General features: G+C 37.1%; 1 protein-coding gene across 2 annotated transcripts in view; it reads right to left on the minus strand.

Annotated features, from left to right (window-relative positions):
• The window catches only part of LOC113533285 (ephrin type-B receptor 1-B), a 301,883-nt gene that overhangs the window by 81,071 nt on the left and 193,651 nt on the right, over positions 1–27,161 (minus strand). For both annotated transcript variants that reach the window (XM_026925335.3, XM_026925333.3), the window contains exons 5-6: positions 25,806–26,141; positions 1,613–1,737 (exon numbers count right to left, since the gene is read on the minus strand). In XM_026925335.3, coding sequence (XP_026781136.1) covers positions 1,613–1,737; positions 25,806–26,141 — 461 coding nt within the window. The remainder of the gene's footprint in view (positions 1–1,612; positions 1,738–25,805; positions 26,142–27,161) is intronic.

Here is a 27,161-nt window from a genome sequence, read left to right on the forward strand (position 1 = left end):
CTATTTGCCAAAAGGACCCACGGAACACAAATAAGGAGATGATTACTCTTCATGCATATTTATGGGTAAATAAGTGCTTCCACTCGTGGCGTTTGCATTGCGCTAATCCATTGTCGAGAGGGATCTTCATCCCACGCTTTCTGATTAAACTCATTTTCATATCCGGACTCATTTTTGGATGCCGCATAATCATCAGACAATAACGGCTCTGTGCAAAATTGGATGAGTTTGATTGCCTTCAGTGGGATGAAACTATCAGGCAAGGAGTTTTAATATTCATTCATGTTATGTGCCACACTAGTGTAAATATAAAATTTGGATACTAATGGATATCAACAGTTTGTATATATATATATATATATATATATATATATATATATATATATATATATATGTAACTCATTTAAAGGTAAGAGGTGCTACTTTGTTTACTTCTGATGCTGTTAGCAGCCATGTTGATTTGATGTCACTCCCTGGTTGAACTTGTAGAGAATTTCATGAGTAGGAATTTCAAGTTTGGAGGTGGGGTGTTGCGTTTTCTTTGGCTTTTCCTTGTCGGAGGTCGGTAATGACCTCAGATTATGATCTCTAGAGGACCGCAGCATAAGCATCATTGAATTGACTAGATCTCTAAAATAAAAAGTTTGTTTCTGTTCACATTTGGTCCAACTTGCGCTTGGTCCAAAGTTACATTTGTGAGAACTTTTTGGACGTCCTCTTAGCACAGATGAAATGCCAAAACTTTCCTAACATCAAATGAAAGCTTAAGAGTCATGTCCCATTTTTAACAACCCAGTTCTATGTACATACACTAATTATGTCACCCTAGTTTAATATAAAAATGTGTTCCGCCAAAATACTAAATAATAAAACTAAGTAACTACTGAATTAATTTCTATCTGTAATAAATTAGAACAAACAACCAAATGTGATTCAGAGAGTTAACACATAATATAACCTGGAGGAATATACACAGAACAACAAGTATAAATATCATTAGTAGATATAACCCTATGCCCTAGGAAAGTGGGTGGAAAAGTCTGACAGCTGGTTATTTCCACCACTAAAAGAGATTTAAAACAAGCAGTCATATAGCATTATGAAAATATCAAAGTGATTTGCTCGGGTATCACCTAACTAACATCTCATGATGACTTCACTGTGCCAAAAAGATAACAAGAATATGTCTATCACATCCAGCCAACGCCGTGATCTTATGTCTCATTTCACGCTTGTTTTATGATTATGAAAATACGACTCTTAATCTGAAGTATCAGATGTCCATTTAGAGGAATGCAGATGGAACAAAGAATGATATTCCCTCTCTCTCTCTCTCTCTCTCTCTCTCTCACACACACACACAGACACACACGCAGTTCTCAGATGTCTTATGCAACACACCAAAGCAAAAATCACTTTTCATCACTTTCCAAGCAGCAAAATAATTGAACTAAAACTCTATCCAACATGTTTCAATTTAATTTAAAGCAATCGATCCAAACTTCTGAGAAAATATTACTGGGTGTGAACAGTATGATAAAATGCGATGTGCAGAACATGAACATACACTCATAAACACACACCCACACACACACATACACAGATCTCCTACCTTCTCATAATAACGCAGCTCATAGTCCAGTATGATGCCATTGGGTTGTTCTGGCTGTGGCCATGATAGTGTGATGCTCCTCATGGTGGAGCTGACCTGGTGCATTATGGGAACCATGGATGGAGCTGAGAGAGAGAGAGAGAGAGAGAGAGAGAGAGAGAGAGAGAGAGAGAGAGAAGGGGAAGAGAGACCGGGGTAAGAAAGAGAAAGTCATTCCAAACAACCCACTCCTGCTGTGTTTACTCAGCTGCTCAATTGATCTGACCTCTTCAGAAAGACAACAGAGAAAACACACACACACACACACAAACACACACACACACTGTAGAGAGGTATTAAAGAGTTTACACATTTTTTATTTATTAAAAAAAGCCTGTGCAACAACAGCATGTATGTGGTATATAAAGTATTTTATTTACACAGTGTACCACCACAAGGAAAAAGGTTTACCAGTGAGAAAATACGTTCTGAAAAATGATTTACAGACATATTTATTAATTTATTTTTTAATTTTTCATAATGCACAGCCAAGCCACAGCTGAGCTGCCATTACAGCTGAGGTTAATGGTGTGTTCCTGGTGCCTTGTAAGTGATCATTTGCAAGTTGTCGTTAACGTCATTTCCCGCCTCAGCACAAAGAAAAAAAACATGGACATCTCTATGAAAGCGTGTCTTTCGTTTGCTCTGTCAGAGCATGTACAGCTCACTTTTACACTTACAGGCCTGAGTGGCTATTGCTACTGTCCTATTATAGTGAACTGCATGCAACAACAGCAGACAATAGCAAGCAGCTTAGGAACAAGCTAACCAGCTAACATTAGTGATGACTCTAATGTTGATGATTACCTTCTCAAGTGATTAGTATGGTCAGTGACAGAGATACGGCCAAAGTTATAGATTTAACCACATACTGTGTCTGTATATTAACTGATCTAAAGTCAATACTAATGCTAAACTAATTTAAAAGTAGAGAAGGTACTTTACGCTGTTCACAGGGTACACAGCCATGTTGATCTGACGTCACTCCGTAAATGGGGAAGGAACTGGTCGTTGAAAACTTCCCCAAGTTGACGAGTTGAAATGTTGATGTTTTCAGTGGTTTTTACCGGTTGTAGGAGAGGAATTACAAGCTTACGAATGGAGCATAAGGTTAGATTCAATTTACTGGCCTCTTCCCAAATAATGTATAGATCTACCCAAAACCAGTAAGGTAATCAGCAAATATACACACAAATTAACACCAATATTAATATTCGATAACATTAATAGTAATGGTAACATAATAATATTAACACTTATTAAAAACATAATAATACAAACACATTAGTAGCTTCCTTCTATAACAAAATCCAGATTAAATTTGGCATGTTGGAGAAGGGACCTGTATGTTCTGTGTGGAACAAGAACAGAATTCCTCCTCGAGATCTCAGGGTGGTCCTCTCAACCCTGAGTTCAGCAAGTGACATCAAATCACTAATCAACAGTAAACAACGTAGCTCATAACTCATTTAAAGGTACTAATGGCTGCTTTGTTTACATCAACAATATATCAACAGTTCTTAATTTATATGAGTTATACTGTATATACAAGTATTTGCTATAGATCAGTCAACATACAGACATATTCGCTTGTACACTGATCAATGATTTGAGGAAGAAAATTTACATCACTCATTATAGTTAGCTGGCTAGCTTACTGCTAACAAAAGAGAAACAAGGAGGCATCCATGTTTTTTCCCATTTTATAGCTTGAATGCATGGAGGTCAGAAATGATGTAGTTCCACACTCTGAATTCTCTCTTCCGCAGCATATATAGCTAACATGCAGCCTCACAGCGCTTTTGGCCCTGTGCAGTTCTACCCAAAACAAACATGGCAGATACGGTGGCAGCTCTACCTAAAACAAACCTGGCAGATAACCGACTCAAGACGGTGCATTGTTTAAACTAAACAAGATAACGGATGTAACAGAAACTGTAACAGACAGCATACAACAACAGAAGAAATGACCTCGCGTATGTATGTGTGGGTGATTTGTATTTTATATGGCAGACTGGAGTTGATTTTATATTGTGGCTGTGTGTGTTTGTGTGTAATCTGGCTAGGCGCTAATTCTGTGTGTGCACCCACATAAGCACCTATGGACGTGTTTGTGTACACGGGGTAATTAAATGTTAAAGTGAATTGCTGCCAGGGCCATGACAGAGTCTGCTGTACCCACTCACACACACACACACACACACACACACACACATTTTCACCTCAATAACCAAAACCTTGAAACAGAAATTTTGTATTTTTGTATGATACAGTGCCCTTTAGAAATGGAGCTCATTTCCCAGTGATATTTTTTGTTTGTTTGGTTTGTTTTTTTGCTCTCTACAATATTTGTTTTATCCTCTCTCTCTTTAACCACACACACATACCAAAAACCATACAGCTACTACATACAGTTCCAGTACTTTCTGTATTTCCCCTTCCTGATGGGGGGACTAATGAATTTATGATTTGGCCACGATATACACTCACTGCTCACTTTATTAGGAACACTACATTAATACCGAGTAGGACTCCCCTTTGCTCTCAGAACAGCCTCAGTTCTTCATGGCATGGATTCCACAAGGTGTTGGAGACATTCTTTTGAGATTCTGGTCCATGTTACATCACATAACTTCTATAGATTTATCAGCTGCAAATTCATGCTGCGACTTTCCCATTCTAACACATCCCAAAGTTGCTCTTTTAGGTTCAGGTCTGGTGACTATGGAGGCCACTGAACTCATAACCATGGTCATGGAACCAGTTTGAGATGATGTGCTTTATTACACTGCATTATCATGCTGGAAGCAGCCATTATAAGATGTGCAGCCATAAATGGATGCCTGTGGTTAGCAACAATACTCAGACAGGCTGTGGCATTTAAACGATGCTCTATTGGTATTAAGGGCCCAATATTTGCCAAGAAAACATTCTCCACACCAGTGCACCAACAGCACCAGTCTGAAATGTTGACATAAGGCAGTTTGGGTCCATGTATTCATGCTTATGATGTCAAATCCGACCACAGCGACAGATTTATAATCTTAACTGTCCAGTTTTGGTGAGCCTGTGTCCACTGTATAGTCTTCTTATTCTTGGCGGACAGGAGTGCAACTCAATGTGGTCTTCTGCAGTTGTGACCCATCTGCCTCAAGTTGCGCAATATTGTGTGCTCTGAGATGCTTTTCTGCTCACCACAGTTGTAAAGAGTGTTTATTTGAGTTATCATAGGTATCATATCATTGGTTCCTGAACCAATCTGGCCATTCTCATCTGATCTCTCTCATCAACAAGGTGTTTCCTCCCATATATATATATATACTGTGTACATACCCCCTCTGTGGCATGATCGCTTGAGTAAATTTGATGAGTATTTATAAGCTTTACATAAAGACCCCACTCTCTATCCTTCTCTCTCTCCCCTGTGGGACAGCCGTCCTATTGTCTACTGTCCACATTAAACACTCAATTAATCACTAAAGACCTGCTGTCAAGCCCTTAGCTCAACTCGGCATGATATTACTTTAATGGGAAGGATTCAGTTACCACCATAGCTGCTTAGCCAAAACACACACACACACACACACACAAACACACACAGCCTTAGAATAGACACAAATGGCTCAAAAACTATACAGTGGCTAGCTCAACATCTTCCCATGCCATCTCCTCGTCTTGTCTTTCTTCAGCTAATGCCTCATTTGTCCATCCCTCCATTCTTTCCCTGTCTCTCTCTCTCTCTCTTACCCAGTCAATTACTGTCAGCAGGCCCTCATTGTTATGGACAGCTGGAGAGTTTTAAATTGCTTTTCCTGCATTTTTCTCTCTCAGAGTGAAAGAGAAAAAGTAAGAGAATGGAAACTGGTCCAACAAATACTGCATAGCACGCACCCACACACACACACACACACACACACACACACACACACACATACACACACACATACACATTATTTACAAGTTGTTTCTGCAGTGGAGAGCCTGACTTCAAGTTAAGTGTGTGTGTGTGTGTGTGTGTGTGTGTGTGTGTGCGTGCTTCCAGTTAACAATTTCTAGTACAATATATGTGAAAGTTGCACTTCTAGGAACTTTTGGTTCAAAGAATTTTCAATCTGTCAGGTTTTTGGGTGTTCTGAGAACATGTTTGCAAACATTCCTACAATGTTTCTGCACCATTTTCAGTTGTAGGAACATGAACATTAATGTTTATAATGTTTTTTTGTGGAATTGCATGGTGAATAAAACCATTATAACAGAAGAAGTTTCTAGAACACTGAAGAAACTTTATGTTTGCCTAAACTTCTTACCCTGTGTATGTTAATCTTCACACACACACACACACACACACACACGGAACAATGCCATGTCAACAGCGAGCCTCGGCTCTGACAGAGATTTGTAGCTGTTCAGCTCTCCTCTTCTCTGCTAGCATGTTCTACTCGTCTCTGCTCCCTTGTTCAGTTCCTGACTCTTAGACCAGTACTGGAATGCTATTCATCACTGTCAGGTTCTCCCTCCACACACACACACACACACGCGCACACACACACACACACACACACACACACACACCAGTCTTGCTGAAGCCTTTTAAGGTTTTCAACATTTGAGGTTGACATATCCAAAATCCAAGTAGACAGGAGACTCATATTATTACTTTCCTCCTAAAGAAAACACTGTCTAGCAATTCCCATAATGCACCTCCTACATCTCATTAATATCACTTAACAGTCTCTTCTAAAAGCTAGGCTCTGTCACAAACTCTAGAATTAATGTCTAGTCAGTGTTAAGACAAAATAAGCCTTAAAAAATGCAAACAAATATATATTTAGACTCCCAAGATTCCCTGATGGAGACTGCCTTTCTGCATGCTGCATTGTGAGCATATACCAGTATTAATACTGAGTAATGTAACAAATTACCACTTCTTTAACACACACACACACACACACACACATATATATATATATATATATATATACCAGCCATAACATTAAAACCACTGACAGGTGAAGTGAATAACATTGATTATCTCATTACAATGGCACCTGTCAAGGGGCAGGATATATTAGGCAGCAAGTGAACAGTCAGTTCTTGAAGTTGATGTGTTGGAGGCAGGAAAAATGGGCAAATGTAAGGATCTGAGCAACTGTGACAAGGGCCAAATTGTGACGGCTAGACAACTGGGTCAGAGCATCTCCAAAATTGCAGGTCTTATGGGGTGTTCCCGGTATGCAGGGGTTAGTATCTACCAAAAGTTGTCCAATGAAGGACAACGGGCGACAAGGTCATATGGTGCCCAAGGCTCAGTGATGCGTGTGGGGAGCGAAGGCTAGCACGTCTGGTCTGATCCCACAGAAGAGCTACTGTAGAACTGCTGAAAAAGTTAATGCTGGCTATGATAGAAAGGTGTCAGAACACACAGTGCATTGCAGCTTGATGTGTATGGGGCTGCGTAGCCACAGACCGCTCAGAGTGCCCATGCTGACCCCTGTCCACCGTTGAAAGCAGAACATCAGAAATGTACTATGGAGCAATGGAAGAAGGTGGCCTGGTCTGATGAATCACGTTTTCTTTTACATCCTGTGGGTGGCCGGGTGCATGTGCGTCATTTACCTGGGGAAGAGATGGCACCAGGATGCACTATGGGAAGAAGGCAAGCTGGTGGAGGCAGTGTGATGCTCTGGGCAATGTTCTGCTGGGAAACTTTGGGTCCTGGTATTCATGTGGATGTTACTTTAACACATACCCCCTACCTAAACATTGCTGCAGACCAAGTACACTCCTTCATGGCAATGGTATTCCCTAATGGCAGTGGCCTCATTCAGCAGGATAATGTGCCCTGTCACACTGCAAAAATTGTTCAGGAATGGTTTGAGGAACATGACAAACAGTTCAAGGTGTTGACTTGGCTTTCAAATTCCCCAGATCTCAATCCAATCGAGCATCTGTGGGATGTGCTGGACAAACAAGTCTGATCCATGGAGGCCCCACGTCGCAACTTACAGGACTTAAAGGATCTGCTGCTAACGTCTTGGTGCCAGATACCACAGCACACCTTCAGAGGTCTTGTGGAGTCCATGACTTGGTGGCACAATACAGACTAAGTGGTCTTCATTAATAGTAATCTGCTTGGGACAAACCTAGGGGCATGGGCATTAGGGGCTTAGGGTGCTGCGATTGATACCTCAAGAAATTAATTAATTAATTAAATGAATGAATGCAATGTGATCTTGATATAGATCAGTGTGTGCTTGCTTTAGGCTGCATTAACCTAGTATATTATAGTTGTTCTTTTGTGTAGGTTGCAATCACGCACATTAGTTTTGAGCCTGTAGCTTTTAAGTAGCTACCTAGTGACAAAGATGGCAAAAAAGAATTTCTGATTCTGTTAAAAGCTTTGTTGAATTTAAACAGACAAATGTCATATCACCTGTTGAATCCCTTTGAAACATAACTACGTTTGCTCAATTTACTTCAGATTTCCTCTTAGAAATTATGCAATACTAATATAATTAGTGGAAGATGTGGGCGTTAGCAAAAGGTTCTCTTGACCGTCTAGAGAAGTGGAAAAAAAATAAACTGTGTATTTATTTTTACAAACCCGCATGATTTTTGCCATGTTATTCATAAATCTGCAAATAAATGCAACAGACTCCACAAACAACGGATACAGTGAACAAGTATTTGTTGCTTCCCAAACATGTTTGTGAACCAATTACTCATTTGAGAAATATGAAAATATCTGTGAATTTTGTAATTTATTCCTGCATGTCATTATGTATTTGTGAATCACTTACAATATATTTGTGGATGTCTTTTTATTTTTGTGGAGCTCATGTCATTTATCTGCAAATTAAGCAAAAAAACACAGTCATATACACCCCCTTATAATGATCACCCCAGCCTGGCAGTATTTTGCTCTTCTTTTAGGAGGTCTAAATTGGATTTTCTAATAGGCCTAATAAATGGAAACAGCCTTTGCTGAATAAGAGGCAGCAATAATAATCATTTGGTTAATAAATTCTAAAGCTTAATTATACTCCGTGTGTGTACACTAGTTCGTTTGGCTCTTACTGACAGTCGCAAGCAGCGATTCAGGGAAGAAACATCATCACCATATTTTATTGACTTTCTTCCTTTCTCATCAGGGTACTTAGGGGTGGACAAATCAGTAGGCGGTAGTGCCTGCGCTATTAGTGTTTCATTCGTAGTTGCCCAGTGGCCAAGAAGATTCAACAACCAGAGAAAGAAAACAAAAAAAAGTACTCCTTGTTGACTTTTGCTAAACAAAAAGGTAACACTGTCTATGAAGCCCTTGCTCATAAGGAATTATAACCCCATTTATAATTATTTATAACCTAGTATTACTGTTCTATAAATACATTTATAAAGACACATCCAGACCTATACTTCATTATAATAACAGTTATAGTTACATTTAGATTATTGTTGTAATTGCTTATAAATAATTTACTTTATAAAAATGCAGCATCATAAATTCATTCATGGAACCATAAGACTGACTAATTAACACTTATAAATCATTCTATAGTGCATTATGAGCACTTATAAGTGCATCACTAAGTGATCATAATAATATTCTAAATGTAACTATAACTGTTATTATAATGAAGTATAGGTCTTGATGTGTCTTTATGAATGTATTTCTAGAACAGTAATACTTGCTTATAAATAATATATAATATAAATGGGGCTATAATTCATTATGAGCATGGGCTTTATAGAAAGTGTTACCAAGAAAGGTTTTCATTTGGTATGTAGCCGTGTTTATTTCATTGTCTGACAGTGGGTTCTACCTTCTTAATGTGGTGTGGTGGCTTGAAAAAAACTCCTTTTCTGTACAGCACAGAAGTGTGACGCACTTCAATGCTATAACTACAGCGTACGCTAACAATTCCAAATCCTCTGCACTACACACAGGGGCTGCGACGTGACCCGGATGACTGCAAAACATTGTTTATCCGGATTAATTAGTGTGCATGGATTCACAATCAGGTACATGCATATAAGTGGAAATACTGAAAATAAAATCAAGCACAAACCTGCAGACTCATCCGCTAGAAGTAAATAAAGACACTAGTCAGACTTGAATAATATTTTACGTGTGATGCGGGGTGTGTGTGAACACTAAATCTCATATCCAAAACCTTGGCAATTTTTTTTTTATAAACACAATTTGCTGCATTAGATACTGTGTTAGAAGAGGACTATAATCAAATACGTTTTTCTTTTGCGTATTCTGTATAAATACACTTAACAAGCAAACTATCTCGGCATACATTTGTGGTGGCCAAGGCGTGGTCTGAATGTGGAGTCTTGGAGAAGGGGTGTGTAATTTCATGAATGAGTGTACACCTGCGTGTGTATGTGTGATTAACGATGCTCTATTTATACACTGTGTGTTTTGCAGTGAGGTGCTACATGCCAAGCAGATACAGCTCATGGTGCAGAGCAAAGTGACAGCATCCTGCTAAGCTTGTGTGTGTGTGTGTGTGTGTTTGTGTGTGGATTTATAATTTTTTGTTTACGTTTAAGATTAGATATCAGTTAAATCCAAAAAATATTCACTCTCTCATGCCTGCCTTCCACTTCCTCATTCTCTCTATGCCAATCAGAGTGTACAGCATTACTACATCATGCTAGCTACCACTTTTTAGGTTTCCAGGCAACTAAAACATGCGACTGGGCAGCATGTTGAAGCTGTTATTTCCCCTGCAGGTGACTGTTTTCTGGCTTGGAAAGTCAAACAGAGCTGCTCCGTATCTCTCTAAACCAGGTTTTTTTCACTCTTGGGGAGTCACATGAGATTCGGTGATTTATGTGAAAGAGCCTGAGAACTGTACAGTACATATTCAATAGAATCAGATTCTGTGTACATCAGATTCCTCTCTGTGGTCACTGAATACACCGACTAATTAGTACACAACTCACCCTCTATGTATAATTACAGAGCCGTAAAATGGGTGTGACTGGGTACTGTATAATTGTAGAGCTGTTGAATAAGGCTTATACATAATTGCACTGCATGTGAATGAGGTTATTGATCTTTTCCTGAATAGAGCCGAACCTGAAAGGAAGTCTTCCTATTCTATGAACAGTACATGCTGTTCCTTATCGTTCATTCCTATTGTGGACTCGAATTATGTCTTCCAGTCTCTCTCTCTCAGTCTGCCCTTCCCTTTATTCTGCAATGATTGGAAAGTTAGGGATTGATCATTACAGGGTTTAGAGTGCTAATTGGTCACATGGTCACACATGACTTTGGGGAATTAGCAGTTAATCAGTATTTTAAGGATAGTTTTAAAAAAAAGGTGATTATTAGATTAGATAAAGTATTTGAAAATCAATTGTTAAGTGTTTGGGAAAGACAGCTACTAGTAAAACTTAACGTAATCAATTATGGAAAATAAGTGCAATTTTGCTGGAACACTGTGAAACGCATATGATCACGCTGTATGTGATTTTTCTGCAAGGGTAGAGCCAGACAGGCTTTACTCAACTTAAACACTCCTGTCTCCTAATAAACAGTTAGTGTTTGTTTAAGCTGCAGAGAGGGCAGAGAGGGCAGAGAGAGAGAGAGAGAGAGAGAGAGAGAGAGAGAGGGAGAGAGAGAATCCAGTGCAACGTAGCTGAAGAGCCAAAGACAGCTGATAAATATATGAGCTGTGAAAGGCTGGGGGAATGCACTGAAAAGTGGAGGCAGCTAAAAAAAAAAAAAAAAGTGTACAACTTTGGGTCTTCAGGATGGAACAGACTGTTAATGAAATCTTATTGATCCCCATCATTCAGGCAAAGACGATACACACATACACACTGACGAAGCATTTCACCATTTCACTTTCATTCCTCGATCTATTCCTTTAACTTGTTTAACTTCTCTCTCTCTCTCTCTCTCTGTTAAATTTCCCTCTTTCTGTCTCTCTTTCCGTCTTTGGCCTTCTCTACTCTTTAGAAGCAAAACTTCTGTCATTAATCACATTATACTGTATAAATGTGATCATCAACCTAATGCAAATTCTTGCTAGAATTCCTATAAGAATGTTCTATTGGGTTTGGTGAAAATTACAAACAAACAAACAAACAAACAAACAAATCCCAACACCACGATATTAACATTTAAAATATGGTAAATATAAGAGAGCATTGCTGCCAAGATACATGACTGAATATTAATTCAGCTGTTTTTCTATCGTCTTATACTGACAGATTCCCTACATACATTTTCATGAAGATCCAGGTATCCATGAGATTCATCATAGAATATTTATATAACATTAACACAGCATGATAAATGACATGAGGAACAGAAAGTGTGAAGTGTTTTTGAATTTCCTTAAAAAAAAGAAATTTCTAATTCTGATCAGAGAGAGTGAGATTGAGAGAGAGACGTATTAATGTTGTTTATAAGAAAATATTCCTTTCCTGGCTTTAAATGATGAATATTGTTAAGATCAAAACCATTATATTGTGATTTCATTTAATGCGTTATTATAAAACAGGACATTTTAGGATGGACAAGAATAAGACACTCAGCACGGACACATGCAGGACTTTCACACTGTATACAAGCATATAAAATGTATAATAGTATAAAAAAAAAAAAGCTAATTTAATTTACTTACTTCAGATACGTACATCAGTTCTACATGATTAAATTAGCAGAGGCCAACATGTGTGTATGTAGAAAAAATGTACAATATTTAACTTTTTTTTGACCTGCCTGCTTAAGGTTAGGGTGACGGAAACCAAAGCATATACAACTGCCAAAGTTAATATTGCAGCAGATAACAATGCACAAAGGTTAAAAAAATTGAGTGTGGATTAATTTTATGATTTTTTTTTACATTTTCAGAAACAATTTACATGTATTAATCTTCTAAGCTTAGGGCTCGGGAACCAGAGCGCACATAGCATCCAAATGTCTGATGCCATTTTGTACCTCTTCTAGGAAGTGACTCCAAACTAGCATGACTACATGTATAATAAGGATATCTGAAATAGCATGAGAAATAGTTAAATTATGTTTATTCTATATTTATAGACAAATGCATTAGTCTGGGTCAGGCTAGGGCTACGGAAACCAAAGCATGTATAGCTTCTAAACTTAGAATTATAGCATATAACAATCTACAGAGATTGCACGCAAAAATAAATAAATAAATAAATAAATAAATAAATAATAATAATAATAATAATAATAATAATAATAATAATAATAGAATACTTATAGAATATAATTATAGAATTGTTATTATTATTATTATTATTATTATTATTATTATTATTATTATTGTTGTTGTTTTTGTTGTTGTTGTCATCATTTATTTATTTATTTTATATTTTAACTCTATCAGCACACAGCTAGGGTTAGGGTTTGGGTTAGAGAAACCAGATCATTTACAGCTTCTAAACTTATTATTCTAGCACAGAACGATGCTTTGAAAGATTGCAGTCCAAAATCTGTGAGTGTATACTAATATTATGATTTTTTTAATCATTTAAATAAAAAAAAAAACAATTTACATATATTAAACCTATAGGCATAGTGTTAGGGTTAGAGGAACCTCCATTTTCCAATGTGCACCAAACTTATGATTCTAACTTATGATTATAACAATGGACAGAGATGAAGAGGCAATTTTTATGTGTGGATGATTTTGCTTACAATTTGTACTTCTTTTTAGGATTTTGCCTGTATTAAGTCTATAGGTGACATGATAGTTTATAGCTTTGTATAAATTCAAAAGGTATATTTCTAGCAGGAAACAATGAACAGAAAAACTATGTGTACACTACTTACTTTTTTAACAGTTTTTTTTTCTCTTGCATGTATTAAACATATTGGTTCAGGGTTACAGAAACTAAGGCACATAAGCTTCTAGCAGATAACAATGCACGTAGGTGTAGATTTAGAAAAACAATGTTTTATGTATTAATATGCAGTCGTGTAAGTTCAGTTGCACCCCATTATATTTTACCTGAGTTTTTTTTTGTTATAAAAAAAAAAATGGGTAAAGGCTCTGACAAATAACTCGTATGCAAATAACAAATATGCTTGAATATTTTTAAATATGGTTTGGCTACTATGCAAAGAAAAAAAAAACATAATGCCTACTATGTGAACATAGACTCACTCTACGTTTGAGCAATGGGGTAGTACAGAGAAGTGGCTATTGGGAATAGTCAAGTTATTATCAAATAAATTTGAATGGCTTTCCTTTCTCTTAAGTAGTGCTTGGAGGTATGAGATCTGTAAAGGATAATGTAGCACACTGCTGATCATTTAACAGTCTTCAACTGAGAGTCAGCAGTATTCACAGAGTTACTGACAAAATGAAAGTCGCAGCTTGCAGCATAAGAACAATCTAGCAAGGACAATCTATAAGATACTTGGCAAAACGGAGATTTTTTTATTGTATTTTTTTTTTCCAGTTAGCAGGATGAGAATCGTTTTAAAAAGCCAGAGGGAGGAAGCATTAGCAGTTCTACACATTATGTGTGTAACATCCACCATATTCTCCTAAATACACCATGCAATGCAAAGGTCAGTTCTTCCTCACAGCTATTTCATCTAACACACCTGAGTTCACTATCTCTCTCTCTCTCACACACACACACACACACACACACATGAGAGAGAGAGAGAGAGAGAGAGAGAGAGAGACTCTGGCATTTAAAAGCTGTGACAATCATAGATTTTGTGTGTTCAGGTGAGTATGTTTGTGTGTGTGTGTGTGTTGGTGTGTGTCTGTGTGTTAGCCACTGAACCAATCAGGTAGCAACAGCAGCAGCCTCAAGCATGTGACACTCTTCTCTGATCACAGCTCAACCTGCGCTGCTAAAAATAACTTCACATTTACCTCCATGGCTCCATCCTGATCTTTTATACATGCATATGTGATTTACAGAGTTTCCTGTTTCTGGGTAAATACCTGGAGCACACTGAGTTTAAATGTAAATCTATTTCAGATAATAATAATAATAATAATAATAATAATAATAATAATAATAATAATAGTTCAGATATTCAGTGGTGCACACACAAATATTATATCTACAATATGACGTATATCTGACATAGCCATGTTGAAACAGTGCATGATAATAACACACAGACATTTGAACTTCATTTATTTTTTTAATTTATGTCAGGATTAAAAGATTGTCTAATCCAGACAGAAATATGATCAGCACTGTTATTTATCACAGTGAGTTCAAATGGTAAATTCGTTGGCATTTCAGTTAAAAGTCACCGTTTCAAACACTATTCAGCTTAGTTATCAGCACTGAAACATATTAGTTTCTGTGTGTGTGTGTGTGTGTGTGTGTGTGTGTAAAAGACACCTTTCAACTGCAAGATTAAAGGAGCTGCTTGGAGAAATAAATTCACTAATTCCACTCCCAGCTTAATTTTTTTTAAAAATTTTACTATCATTTTGAAGTCACTAATTAAACACTAGCTTTGCTACCACTATTGATTATACAGCCATTTTCACACTGTGTCTTTATATTATATTATAATATATATTATAATAATACTATAACTTTATATTATTATATTATGATACTGTCTTCCCTGAAATCTCTGACAGGATGATAGAATTTGATAGAATTTGGTCTTCTGTACCTTATGTCATCAATGCACTGTTACAACCACACATCCTTTTATAATACCTTTAATAAGGAAACATAATTTATTATTATTATTATTATTATTATTATTATTATTATTATCCTGGGCTCATAGTTTTCTACCTCACAAGCAGTCAAGGACAAGCAAAACAATGGAACATGAGAAGCATCTGAGACACACTTTAACCCTGGATAATTGTCTCTATTTATTTATTTATTTATTTTTTGCAGTCTGATTTCTCAACTGTACGATTGGTGAAGTAAGAGGTAATAGCCAATCCTTAATTTCTGATGCATTGTTGAGCCGTTTTGGTTTAATGATAAGTTATTCCTTACAATCACTACAACCATCTACTGTAGGAATTTAGTGTGTGTGGTCGTCTGTATGTGTGTGGCTTTTTTCCTTTATTTTTCTATGGTTTCTATTCTGGAAAACATCCAAACTGACTGACTGGGTTTTGACCAAAATTAAATGTTTCTGCTTATGACCAACTTTGACATCTCTACTTTAAGAAAACATAAATACATGTTAACAAAGATCATGCAAATGTTTTTATTTAGGCTACTTTCTAACCCTACCCTGGCATCTGGCTGCAAAGATAAAAAAAAAAAAAAAGCAGCAGTAAATTAAGCCTGGCTAAAGATGTCTAAAACCTTGTGTCTAAAAAGAGTGCTTTTCTCATGATTTGATCAATTTGTTTGGATAATGGCATGCCACAGTGAAATGGACATAAACAAAGAAGAGATGACAGTGGACAAAGTTTTTAAATATTTAAATGACCTAATAAAATGAAATGCAAAAAAAAAATATAATAAAATAAAATATTAACACCAACAACAACAAGAAATGTACTCAGTGTACTTCAGATTTTAAAATGGGAGAACTTTAGTTGCAATTGAGATATGTACAGTTCAGGAAAAGATTCCACTACATCCAAGGCATCACAAAGCCCATCCTGTCCAGCATCTCTGACATATCCTGCAGTCTAGCCTTCACTGTATCCAGTAAAAATTTAAAGAAGGTCTCGTGCACATCTAAGAACCTGTCCCTCACCTGTCCCCAAATATTGCCCATTGTAACTGGTCTGATCTTAATACACCCAAACTCTGCAAAACACTATACTCATGACACATCTACATGAAATGCTCCAGTTTCTACACCAAAGCTCATATCTGACAAAATCTTCTTCCAAGTGTCTTCCTCATGCTGACTAAATATTATAACACCACCTACCTGTGCTGCTAAAATCTCCCCTGCCTTTATTTATTATCTTTTTCCTTATAATAGCCAGCGCAGGCTATTATATGGAATATTATAAGTAATATCTGCTTTGCTCTTTTCACAAGCTCTCTTCTGCAAGCCTTTCAGCTACATGGTTTCCTAAAATCCTCAGCATGTCCATGAACCCTGCAGAATTTCCAGCTGGGAATTCATTCATCTTAACTTCCACACCACTGGTGTTCTCTAGATTATATCTTACTTCTAAAAAGCTGTGGCTCAGGTACTGCTGAACTAAATTATTGATGATTTAAGGCAGAATCCTTGACCCACTGGCCTCCTGTCCATTGAAAACTTCTGCCTTCTCTATAACTTCCTGTTAGAAATATCGTATTTATGAGATGATCCCACGTGAATGTCACCACAATGTCATGATTACAACTCGGAAACTATGAATAACGAATATAAATGTGACGTCCACGGCAGACTGTAAGATTTATGTGGTAATTATGCATGTTAAATGTACAGTTCTTTCAGTAAGGCAAACTTTTTGTCGTTGATGATACAAAAAAGTAAATAAGAACAAAAGAAGCTTTCTCACGTTGGACATTTTTTTACACACATATCAAATTACACACACCTGATCGTAGTTATGACCTCTGAACCTTCATACGCATGAACTTCTTCCCTGACAGCATAATGTCCATAATATCCATGCTTCAAGACAACATCCAGTTTCTTCAGAAATACACAGCAGTAATCTACGCTGGCACAAAATTAATGTCTGATCAATATTATAATAAGGATCCACAACTAGCACATCAAAGAAAGCTTGCCACTACGCACCTACAATGTAATGACTGCCTCGCATTCAGTGAGATTTGTCTGCCAGTATGGCTTTTAATCAAAGCACAAGTCTTCTATATTAGGAGTCATAGTCACCCTAGGTTTATTTGTCCGGTAATAGCTGCAGAAACAGAAGAGAATTCGACATCCAAATTCTTCAGAAGAACTGTGGCAGGTTCTCCAAAATGGTTGGAAAAAGGAACCTAATGATTTTCAAATTTGCACCCAACCTGACAGGCTCTGCAAAAACTTTGGAACACTGGAACATTTTTTTTTATATATATACAACAGTTAATGATGAGTAAATGAGATAATCTTGTGTGGGCGATGTGAAAAATTCTTGTTGGTCATCTGATATAATCAGTCAAATTTTCCTGTTCTGCTCGGTGTATTCATTAAAAAAAAAAAAGCATTACATCGATTTCCAAGTTGAAGCTATTCTCTGCCTGGCTAAAAGCAAGGTACAGGCAACCGTGTCAATCTCATCAGACCTGCAGGGGACAGGATTGGCTGGCACCCTGAAGCTTGTCAGCAGTGCACCGGGGCTAAGCGGGAAACTAAAACCATTTGTCAGTGTGTCAAAGACTGCACTAAGTTCCATGTAGGACCAGTACATATAGATATAATTAAATCCTGATTAAAACGTTACTTAAAATGCCCCTAACCTACCCATTCACACACACCAACGCGCACACAGCCCTGTAGGACTAAGAGCTTGACGTCCACACACGTCTCGCTGAGTTGTGGCAGGTATCCCCATCAGGATAGGGTAATTAGCACCAGCTCGATGTGTGTAAATGCGGCAAGCGCAGCTTAAAAGCAGAAGGACTCATTAGCCACACCGTGCACTAACAATGGAGGCTAACGTCGCTCTTAAACATCGTTCTGTCAAGAGCTCCATTTAGAGTGTGACACACAAACACCCAGTGAGCTGCCTGATAACAAGGACTATTCAGCCTCACACTTCCCCCTCTCCCTCTATCACTCTGCTCTGAAAGGGAGGTAGAACGAGGAAAGAGAACGTGAGGCGTAAAGAGGGAGTGAAATAGAGGGAGAACTGAGGCAGATGCGGAAACAGAGATAGAGGGAACACTGAGAGAGAGATACAAAGCTAATGTGAGGAAGAAGATGATGGAGAAACAGAAAGGAGGGATAAAGCCTATCAATAAAATCTATCAATAGCTTGAAAATGCATATATCATGGTTGAGCCAAACATTATATCATGAAGTCTCATGATGTCTCGATGGTGTAAGAAGAATGATGCGGAGCACACACACACACACACACACACACACACACACTTAAGGACAGATAGGCAGCTACATAAAAAGTTTAGTGAGGTAATGTGGTGACTTCAGTTAACTTAAATAACACAGTGCTGCCCAAAATGTAGCTTGTTGCTCATGTGTACAGCAAAAAAAAAATAAATAAAAATCAACATATTACTGCTAATCTCACAGTCAGGCGTCTGTCTACACTACAAAACCTCAAGTCATAAACACAGCTGCTAATGGGTTTTCTAGACCTACTTAACATGCAAAAAAAAATAAATAAAATAAAAAAAAAGGACTGCTGTGTGGTTGGATTTCAAAAGAGTGATCACATTTAAGTTGTTCCTTTTAATGTAAACCACTTGATTGACATACTGTAGATTAGCCAAGGACATGAGCCTCAGAAAATGAAAAAAAAAAAAAAAAGTATTTATAAAACCTTAAATTTCTACACAATCTCATAACAGAAATTTGGATGATCTAAGGCTCCAATGTGGGCTTGCTGGTTGAGTATATAACTATAAGCAACATGGGCCATCTATCACCTCAATAGGTAACTATATAAAGATGAAAATACTTGTATAAGTATAAAACACACACACACACACACACACACACAGAGACAGAGAGAAAGGAGCCTGAATGGTTTCTGTATGGTTTAATGGTTCTTGGAAAAGCCATGAGTGTTTTCTCATGTGCACTGTATTTTTTTTTCCATCCCAGACTCTCTTTACACTGAGAGTTTAGTACTAAAGTCTTAAAGCTGTTTACAACCCCAAGAGCAGTCAAGGAGCTTTGTATGTAAGAAAACAACCTCAACTGAAAGGCTTTCTAATGAATGGCTGACCACTGTCGATTCAATTTTATTTATATAGCACTTTTACCAATAGACACTGGCACAAAAAACAGCCTCACAGGAAACGGAATATTGAGCTAAATTCCCAATCAACAAGCCAGTGGTGACAGTGGTGAGGAATATAATAATAACAATAATAATAATAACACACGCACGTCTTTGTCATAATCGATGTAGAAAAAAAATGCAGGAAATATACAGTGTTAAAATAAACCTGTGATGAAGACACCCTCCTCCGAACAAGCCCAGAATCAATCATAAGTATAAACTCAATGGTTTCAGCCAAGTGTGAAAACGTCCTGAATCTCCAGTTATTTCTTTAAATCTGTGCGGGATTCTGCAGAGCGACTGAAGCCGAGCCGTTCATTGCACCATGACGAAAACACAGATGAACAGAGTTCGGGTTTAGACTATATCCTATACAGTAGTGGCAGCAGACCATGGAATCTATTTCAACACTATATGATGTGTGTCCTAACACTAATGCTCTTCTCTATAGCAGCAGCTCTCTTAGTTCTGTGACCGCAGTGCTTACGAGTGTGTTTGCCTTTTATTAGCATGACCACACGCCGATGGCTAAATGTGCCAGTCAATTGAAAGCCAGTCAAGCTGGTCTAGTGCCACCCTAACAGCTATTACACTAATTAGCTTCGATTTACCTGCACCAAAACAAACAAACAAACACACACACACACACACACAGATTAAATATTGTCCACTCGAAAAGAAATAATGACAGTTTGCTTTTCAAAGGGATTTACACTCAAAAAACAAGGGACACTGGACATAAACTCGATAGATCGATAGATAGATAGATAGATAGATAGATAGATAGATAGATCTATAAGGAAGCAAAAGTAAATAAGTAAACAAGTGCATTAGTAATTAAGTAAATAGATAAATGAATACATACAGTAAGTAAACATCAATTAGATAGATAGATAGATAGATAGATAGATAGATAGATAGATAGATCTATAAGGAAGCAAAAGTAAACAAGTGCATTAGTAATTAAGTAAATAGATAAATGAATACATACAGTAAGTAAACATCAATTAGACAGATAGATAGATAGATAGATAGATAGATAGAAACTAAGCAAAGAAGTAAACAAGTAAATAAGTGTAGATAAACAAGTAAATACATAATCTAGATTGACAAATAGATACATAAATTAATCAATAATAAAAATAAATAGATATAAAGACAAGTATACAAACAAATAAACAAACAAATAAATACATTCTATTTCTTATATATATATGATTTATGACAATTGATTGTTTTAGGTTTTTTTTAATTATTTTGGAATCAATATACTGAATTACGTGATCCACGAAATTAGTGTGTACAAGCCTGAAAACAGAAAATCTCCGTTAATAGGAACATGCTGTGCTCCTACTTCCCATCTGTAGCAGCCTTATTAAGAGTGGAATAATGATAAATGTTCAACATCATGTACTTCTCTACCCCACAGCCCTGAGTCAGAAAGAAAAATAAAATAAAACAGAAAAAAAAAATCCTCATTTAAATTTTCCACTTGGTCAGTGGTCTAGCACCAGCAGCAGCTGCTCCCCAGACAGAAGCGCAACCGGGGTACGATTTACAGAAAGAACACCACTCTGTTAGAACATGAAGACAAAGCATTAGAAAGAAAAAGAATCACTCTCTGGAAATTTTCACTCTCTGCAAATATTCCCAAAATGGTTATTTTCCACCAGCAGTTAGCTAGAAATGTCAGACCTATTCAGCTTCCACACACCCCAACCCCTGAAGGCCTTGTCATCTTGGTAGAGCAGTAGGAACTGAGAGGAACACTCTTCTCTGTTAGTGTGTGTGTGTGTGTTCACTGGACTCAGATGACTGAGGATTGTTCAGTTTGTTATAAAGAACATAAAACACAGGAATGTATTGTGGGCTTGGACTGGTGACAGTGTCTTCTATAGTCTCAGTAAACCAAATATCTTGATCAAGGTCTACTTTAATGTGGTGTTAGCTTAATGACGTAGCTGCGTAATTGTGAACAGCCCTTTAAACATTTTCCAAAGACTGGGTTCGAACTGCTTGGGTTGTCTTTCTAAAAACCATCTCATCTCATTACGGGGGGAAAATCTACCTTTGTGCACGTACACAAACAGATAACACAAACACAAAGAGAGTACATATTCATATCCATATTCATAAATCATAATAACTGTGTTTATACTTCTCTGTAAGTTGGTAATTCTTTGTAAGCACTTGATAAATTCTAACAATGTCTCAACGCTGTATAAATAATTCCTTGATAACTTATAATCATGGTATAATAACTTATAATCATAAGTTGCAAGACACTATTAGAAAAACACATTATTATTATATATAAAAACATATATAATAAAGGCACATTACAGAAAAAAATAAATAAATAAATAAATACCAAAGGACACGTGTAGCATCTAGCTTCCTGTAGGTGTTGTTTAATATCATTGTAATGAATGTGGTGTACTGCACAATCTTTATAACTTATAATAGCCTGAGAATTTTTATTAACAATTCTAAAAACCCTATCAATATTTTGGAAGCATTCAGTGCAGGCATAATGTTTAGAAGGTTTTTATAGGTTTAATAAAAATTATCAGGATATTATTAATTACAAAGATTGTGCAGTACCATACATAACATTCTAATGAATAGTGACACTTCACTATTTTAAGATTTTAAGAAATTATTTATAGCATTTATTTATGGTAGAGGTTAGTGGCTTGGTTAAAATATGTTGATGTAGAAAGTGTAGAAAGTATATTATATATATATATATATATATATATATACTTTCTACACTTTTCTTTATAGTTAACCTCTACTCATGTAGTTATATTATATATACATACATATATATATATAAAACTTGAATGCTCTGTATGCCACTTTCTACACTCTCTACCACTACCGTATTTGAATAAGATTATTATAAAAGTTTGTGCTTTTCATGACATATAATTAGACTTACTGGCCTCATGTAATAAGCCAAACTTCTGCTCTTCTCTATAAAAACTTGCAGGTTTGCAAATCCCTGGGTATTTTTGAAATGTGGATCGTTTCTTGGCTACTGAGAATACAGATCCTACCACTACCCTGCACTACCACGTGACATGCAAGCCTGACTGTGTTTACAGAGAAGAGGAGAAGTGTCATGAGTCTGATCAGTCTAATCATACTTTGTGAAAAGCACAAATTTTACGCATGAAGTGGGCTATGCTCAAAAAGTATAAAAAAAAGAGATAAAATTATGTATTCCCTATTGATCTTATTGAAATTACATAGTGATAGAGGTTAGCTTGGTTAAAACACATTGTTGAAGAGCATTGAGTGAAAGTTTGATAAGTTGCTATGCAACGTACTGTATGCTTGTGCCAGAACAATGATATTCAACATATACAAGGTGCCGCAAATGAGGTGTACGTATTTTTTTTTTTTTTTTTTCTGTGAGACTGGGTTAAACTGGGTTTTCGCTGTTGATCTGTTGATCTGTTGCTCCTCAAAAGCGTACACACTGACCAATGCAAGAAAGTAAGGAAACATACTGTAATAAATATATCCAACTGATGTTATCTATACTGTATACTTGTCTAATGTTAGCTAACTGAAACACACATCGATAGATTTTATTTCATATTAACAAACTCAAAGCATTCTCCATTCACCTTGATAGAAATTGAAGGCCGCTGCTTCAGAGCATTTTTCAAGCGGGAAAAATCAAGTTGTGGCAAGAGCACAAAGAGGGCGGGGTGACCAGTGGAGTCGGTTAATATTGGAGAGATCAAAACACCGGTGCAACTGTCAATCATTCCAGATTCATAGCTCAAATGGCTCATCTGTCTTAGAAATTGAAGACTTTTGAGTGATAATTCATAGCAACGTATTTCAGAGTTGAAACGTAGCGCTCCTACGCAAAATGTGTGAAGGTTGGCAAGTCTGTGTGCTTCATAGAACATGGGAGCAAAAGTACATTTCTGCAACATGGATCAAATCGCTCGGCAGCATTTCTTTTTTATCAAAGCACTTGTGAAGTGTAAATAAAACTACAAAGTGCTAGCTGAGCCACACATCATAAACAAACCATGTCTTCATGGTTTAGGACTGAACCCCCTGTGTTTACAAAGATACGAGGAAATGTGCACAGCAAATTGTCCATGAACCTTGGTTTAGTCTCCAAGATGGTTTTTTTAAGCTTGTCTGGCCTTATTTTGAAGTTTGTCATTTACCCTCAAGGGAACGTTATAATATATGGCTCACCCTGCAGCTCTTTCATCCCAGATTAAAGGAGTGAAGCTTCTGGATGTGAGCCTACAATCAGTGACATTCAGAGAAAGGACGGTAGGAGACGAGAGGACAGAAGACTGGAAGACTGGAGATGGGAGGACAGGAGACAAGAGCAGAGAGTATGTTTCTGCATATTTAAGCTTGGGAGATGGAGAGAACGGTAGAGGAATGACATCTCACTGCTGGGACTGTCACATTGTGATTAATATATGTGCATTATTTTTAAGACACTTATTGCTAAAGGCAGACTTGAAACTTTATTTGCACGGAGACACACAATCACATGGTGAACCTCATTCAACCATTCATGACCACTGGTCTATTGTAGCCTTGTGAGATGTAGCTGGAGCAGATTCCTACATACACACAGTGTCACTAAAGCAAGTCATCTGGGACAAATGACCTGAATATAAAATATAAAACGGGGTGTTTTTGAAATACTGAAATAGTGCACTCCTGACACAACTAGATCACATGTTAAAAAAAAAAAAAATCCAGCAGGTGCTTTTGTGACGCTTCCATGCATACCTTTCAAAACTTCCAAATTCAATACACGATTTTTTTGTGATTTGTCATCATCATTATAATGGTGTGCACTCAGTACTAAATAGAGCACAGATGAGCTCCACAAATTACTAAAATATTTTACTCTTTTCAGACTGTGTGTGTGTGTGTGTGTGTGTGTGTGGAGCTGGGAGAAAATTTTGGTTTAAGGAAGAGCAATCGTTTTTTAAATATGAAATTTAATTCTGTGACCCTTATATAAAATTCTTTTAAAAACGATCTCTGTAATATGAAATTTGTGTCTAAACTAGAATTTTTTCTCATTTTGAAAGAAACTGAGGTAAAGAATGAGTATTGTTCCACCTTAGGTAAAATCCTGACTTGAATTTAAAAAAATAAAAATAATGCCCTGTGATGGACTGACGTCCCATTCATGATGTATTCCCGCCTCGCGCCCAGTTTTCCCAAGATAGGTTCCGGATCCAGCGCGACCCTGACCACCATAAAGTGGATACTGAAGGTGAATGAATAAAAATATCAGAAACTTTCAGAAAGTTGAGCACACTTTCAGAATTCAGGGTTTTGAAAGTTTTATAAGGATAAAAATATAAGCTATAGTATTAGCTGCATATACATGGACTAATGCAGATGAGACATAATCTATATAACATTAATGTCCAGATTAAAGAGGACTGGACCCAGACTTGAGCCTTGTGGAACATTGTTTAATATTTGTCAATTTTCTGTCTATAATCCCTCAAAGACAGAATGCTTTAATTTATACCATATATCTGATTGGTCAGAAGGTTAATTTTCTATAACAGCAGCTTAAAGTTTATATTAATGCACTCTTTCTAATATGTTATCATTTCCATAGTAACAATAAATTCACAGAAACTTAATTTAAGACTAATAATAAACATAAAATAAAGTGCTACTTAACAAAGAAAAAAAAAATTGTTGATAAGGTGAAGTTATAGGTGATTGTGGCAGGTAGGGGCGTGGTTTAGCGGGAGTCTGTGGCACGAGCATGGAGGATTTTTGGGCAATTAATGTGCCACACCTTATCTGCTGCTTATCTGTGTGGTCTATATTAACACGCTGTTTTTCTTTCCTTTCACTCTTAGTGAGCCGAGCTGGAGTACCTCGTGTGTATACGTGTGTGCCGTGATCATTTTCACCTCCCATATGCCCCTGCTGCAGATTCCTGCTAAACCACGCCCCCATCTACCACAGAGATGTTTAGTTAACATTTATGGAAGGAGTCTCCAGTGTCAGGGAGAGACTTCAGGAGAGAGGACTTGAGATTTCAGGTTTCTTGGTACTATTACAAGCTGCGTTTTTGTTGTAGAGAAAGAGGGGGTGGGGATTGGTGAGGTAACAACTGTTTATGGCTGCTATAACGGGAACTAACTTGCTCCACAACCATCAATAAACATTGGCAAATTGAAATAATCTCATGACTGATTAAAAATGATAAGATTGTGTGCACCTACCAGCCTGATTAGTGGTGATGTCAACAGAGACATGCTGCGCCGGGTACGGGCTTTTGTTGGTCACACCATTGACGGCCTGGATCTCAAACGTGTATAGTGTGTGTGCCCACAGGTTGCTGATGAACACACGGGTATCGGTGAGGCCCAGCTGGCGCGGCGCAAACTCCACGCTGTCGTCGCAGTGCGAGCATGAGCGCCGCTCTGCAGTGCACTTCTTACACACGATGTTGTAGACGACGTCTCTTCGGCCTCCGGTCTCACGAGGCGCGTGCCACTCCAGGGTCACCGACGTCTCGTTCACAGCAGACATGACGTTCCGGGGACCAGACGGGACACCTAAAGAAAGGAGGAGGAAGAAGAATATTCTGGAATGAGTAATTCAAGAGCGTGATGACTTACAGCAATAAAACCTGGCAAGGACTGTAAAAAGTGTGAAAAGAGGACGGCCACGATTTATCACGTCTAAAACACAATTTAAAACCAGATCTCTGAAGATTAATCATTAAAAAGGGATTACGTTCCCTGAACTCAATTAAGTATTGGACGTGATAAGCTGAAGAAAGCTCTTTTACCTTGTGATATTTTTTGGCGAAAAGTGGAAAAAGCAATTGATTTCGGGAATTATGCCATTAACGGTGTGATATCGTATCAAAAGCCTGCAGTGATGTACAACTACAAAGCCTGTATATAACTGATAATATAATTACAAACCATATATCAGTAGAGTAAGGACACCTTATAATCTGCTGCGTATTAGTTTAAACATGTTACAGTATTCTTTTCCACTGTGTGAATACTGACTATAGACACTGAGGGTCTGAAGCTCAGATATGTTGCTTTATATAAGAAAACTATAACGTAGGACCACTTGAATGCCTCTAATGTATGAAATAGAGTAGACATCTACGTACATAATAGTGCCAATTCATAAAGCTGAATTGGCTTTTAGAGGCCACAGAGAAAGCTCATCAGAAGAATATTTCACAGAGTCTGAGTTTAATGCGAACTCATACACACTCTTCTTCAATGATCACAGACAAATCTAGCCCCAGAGAGAAATCAGTGTCCAAGCAAACATTGCTGAAAGAAGCTTGGGCCAAAATATATACAATATCTTTATACACAACATTTTCTCACACATTGACTTTTTTCAGCAATTTGCATGAAAAGATTAAGTTAAAAAGTTAAAAGTTAAAGTTGAAAGGTTACGACTGGAGGCAAGGTGAGAGTTCATGCCTTTTCTTATGGCTTCATATGTATGAAATCTAAGAAAATACATCCACATTGTCCTTGCTCATTTTAAATTGTGTTTAAAACCACAGTGTGGTTGAATTCTTGAATCTGATCGGTCAGAAG

The sequence above is a fragment of the Pangasianodon hypophthalmus genome, chromosome 21 (assembly GCF_027358585.1).
Source record: "Pangasianodon hypophthalmus isolate fPanHyp1 chromosome 21, fPanHyp1.pri, whole genome shotgun sequence".
In the NCBI taxonomy this organism is placed as follows: domain Eukaryota; kingdom Metazoa; phylum Chordata; class Actinopteri; order Siluriformes; family Pangasiidae; genus Pangasianodon; species Pangasianodon hypophthalmus.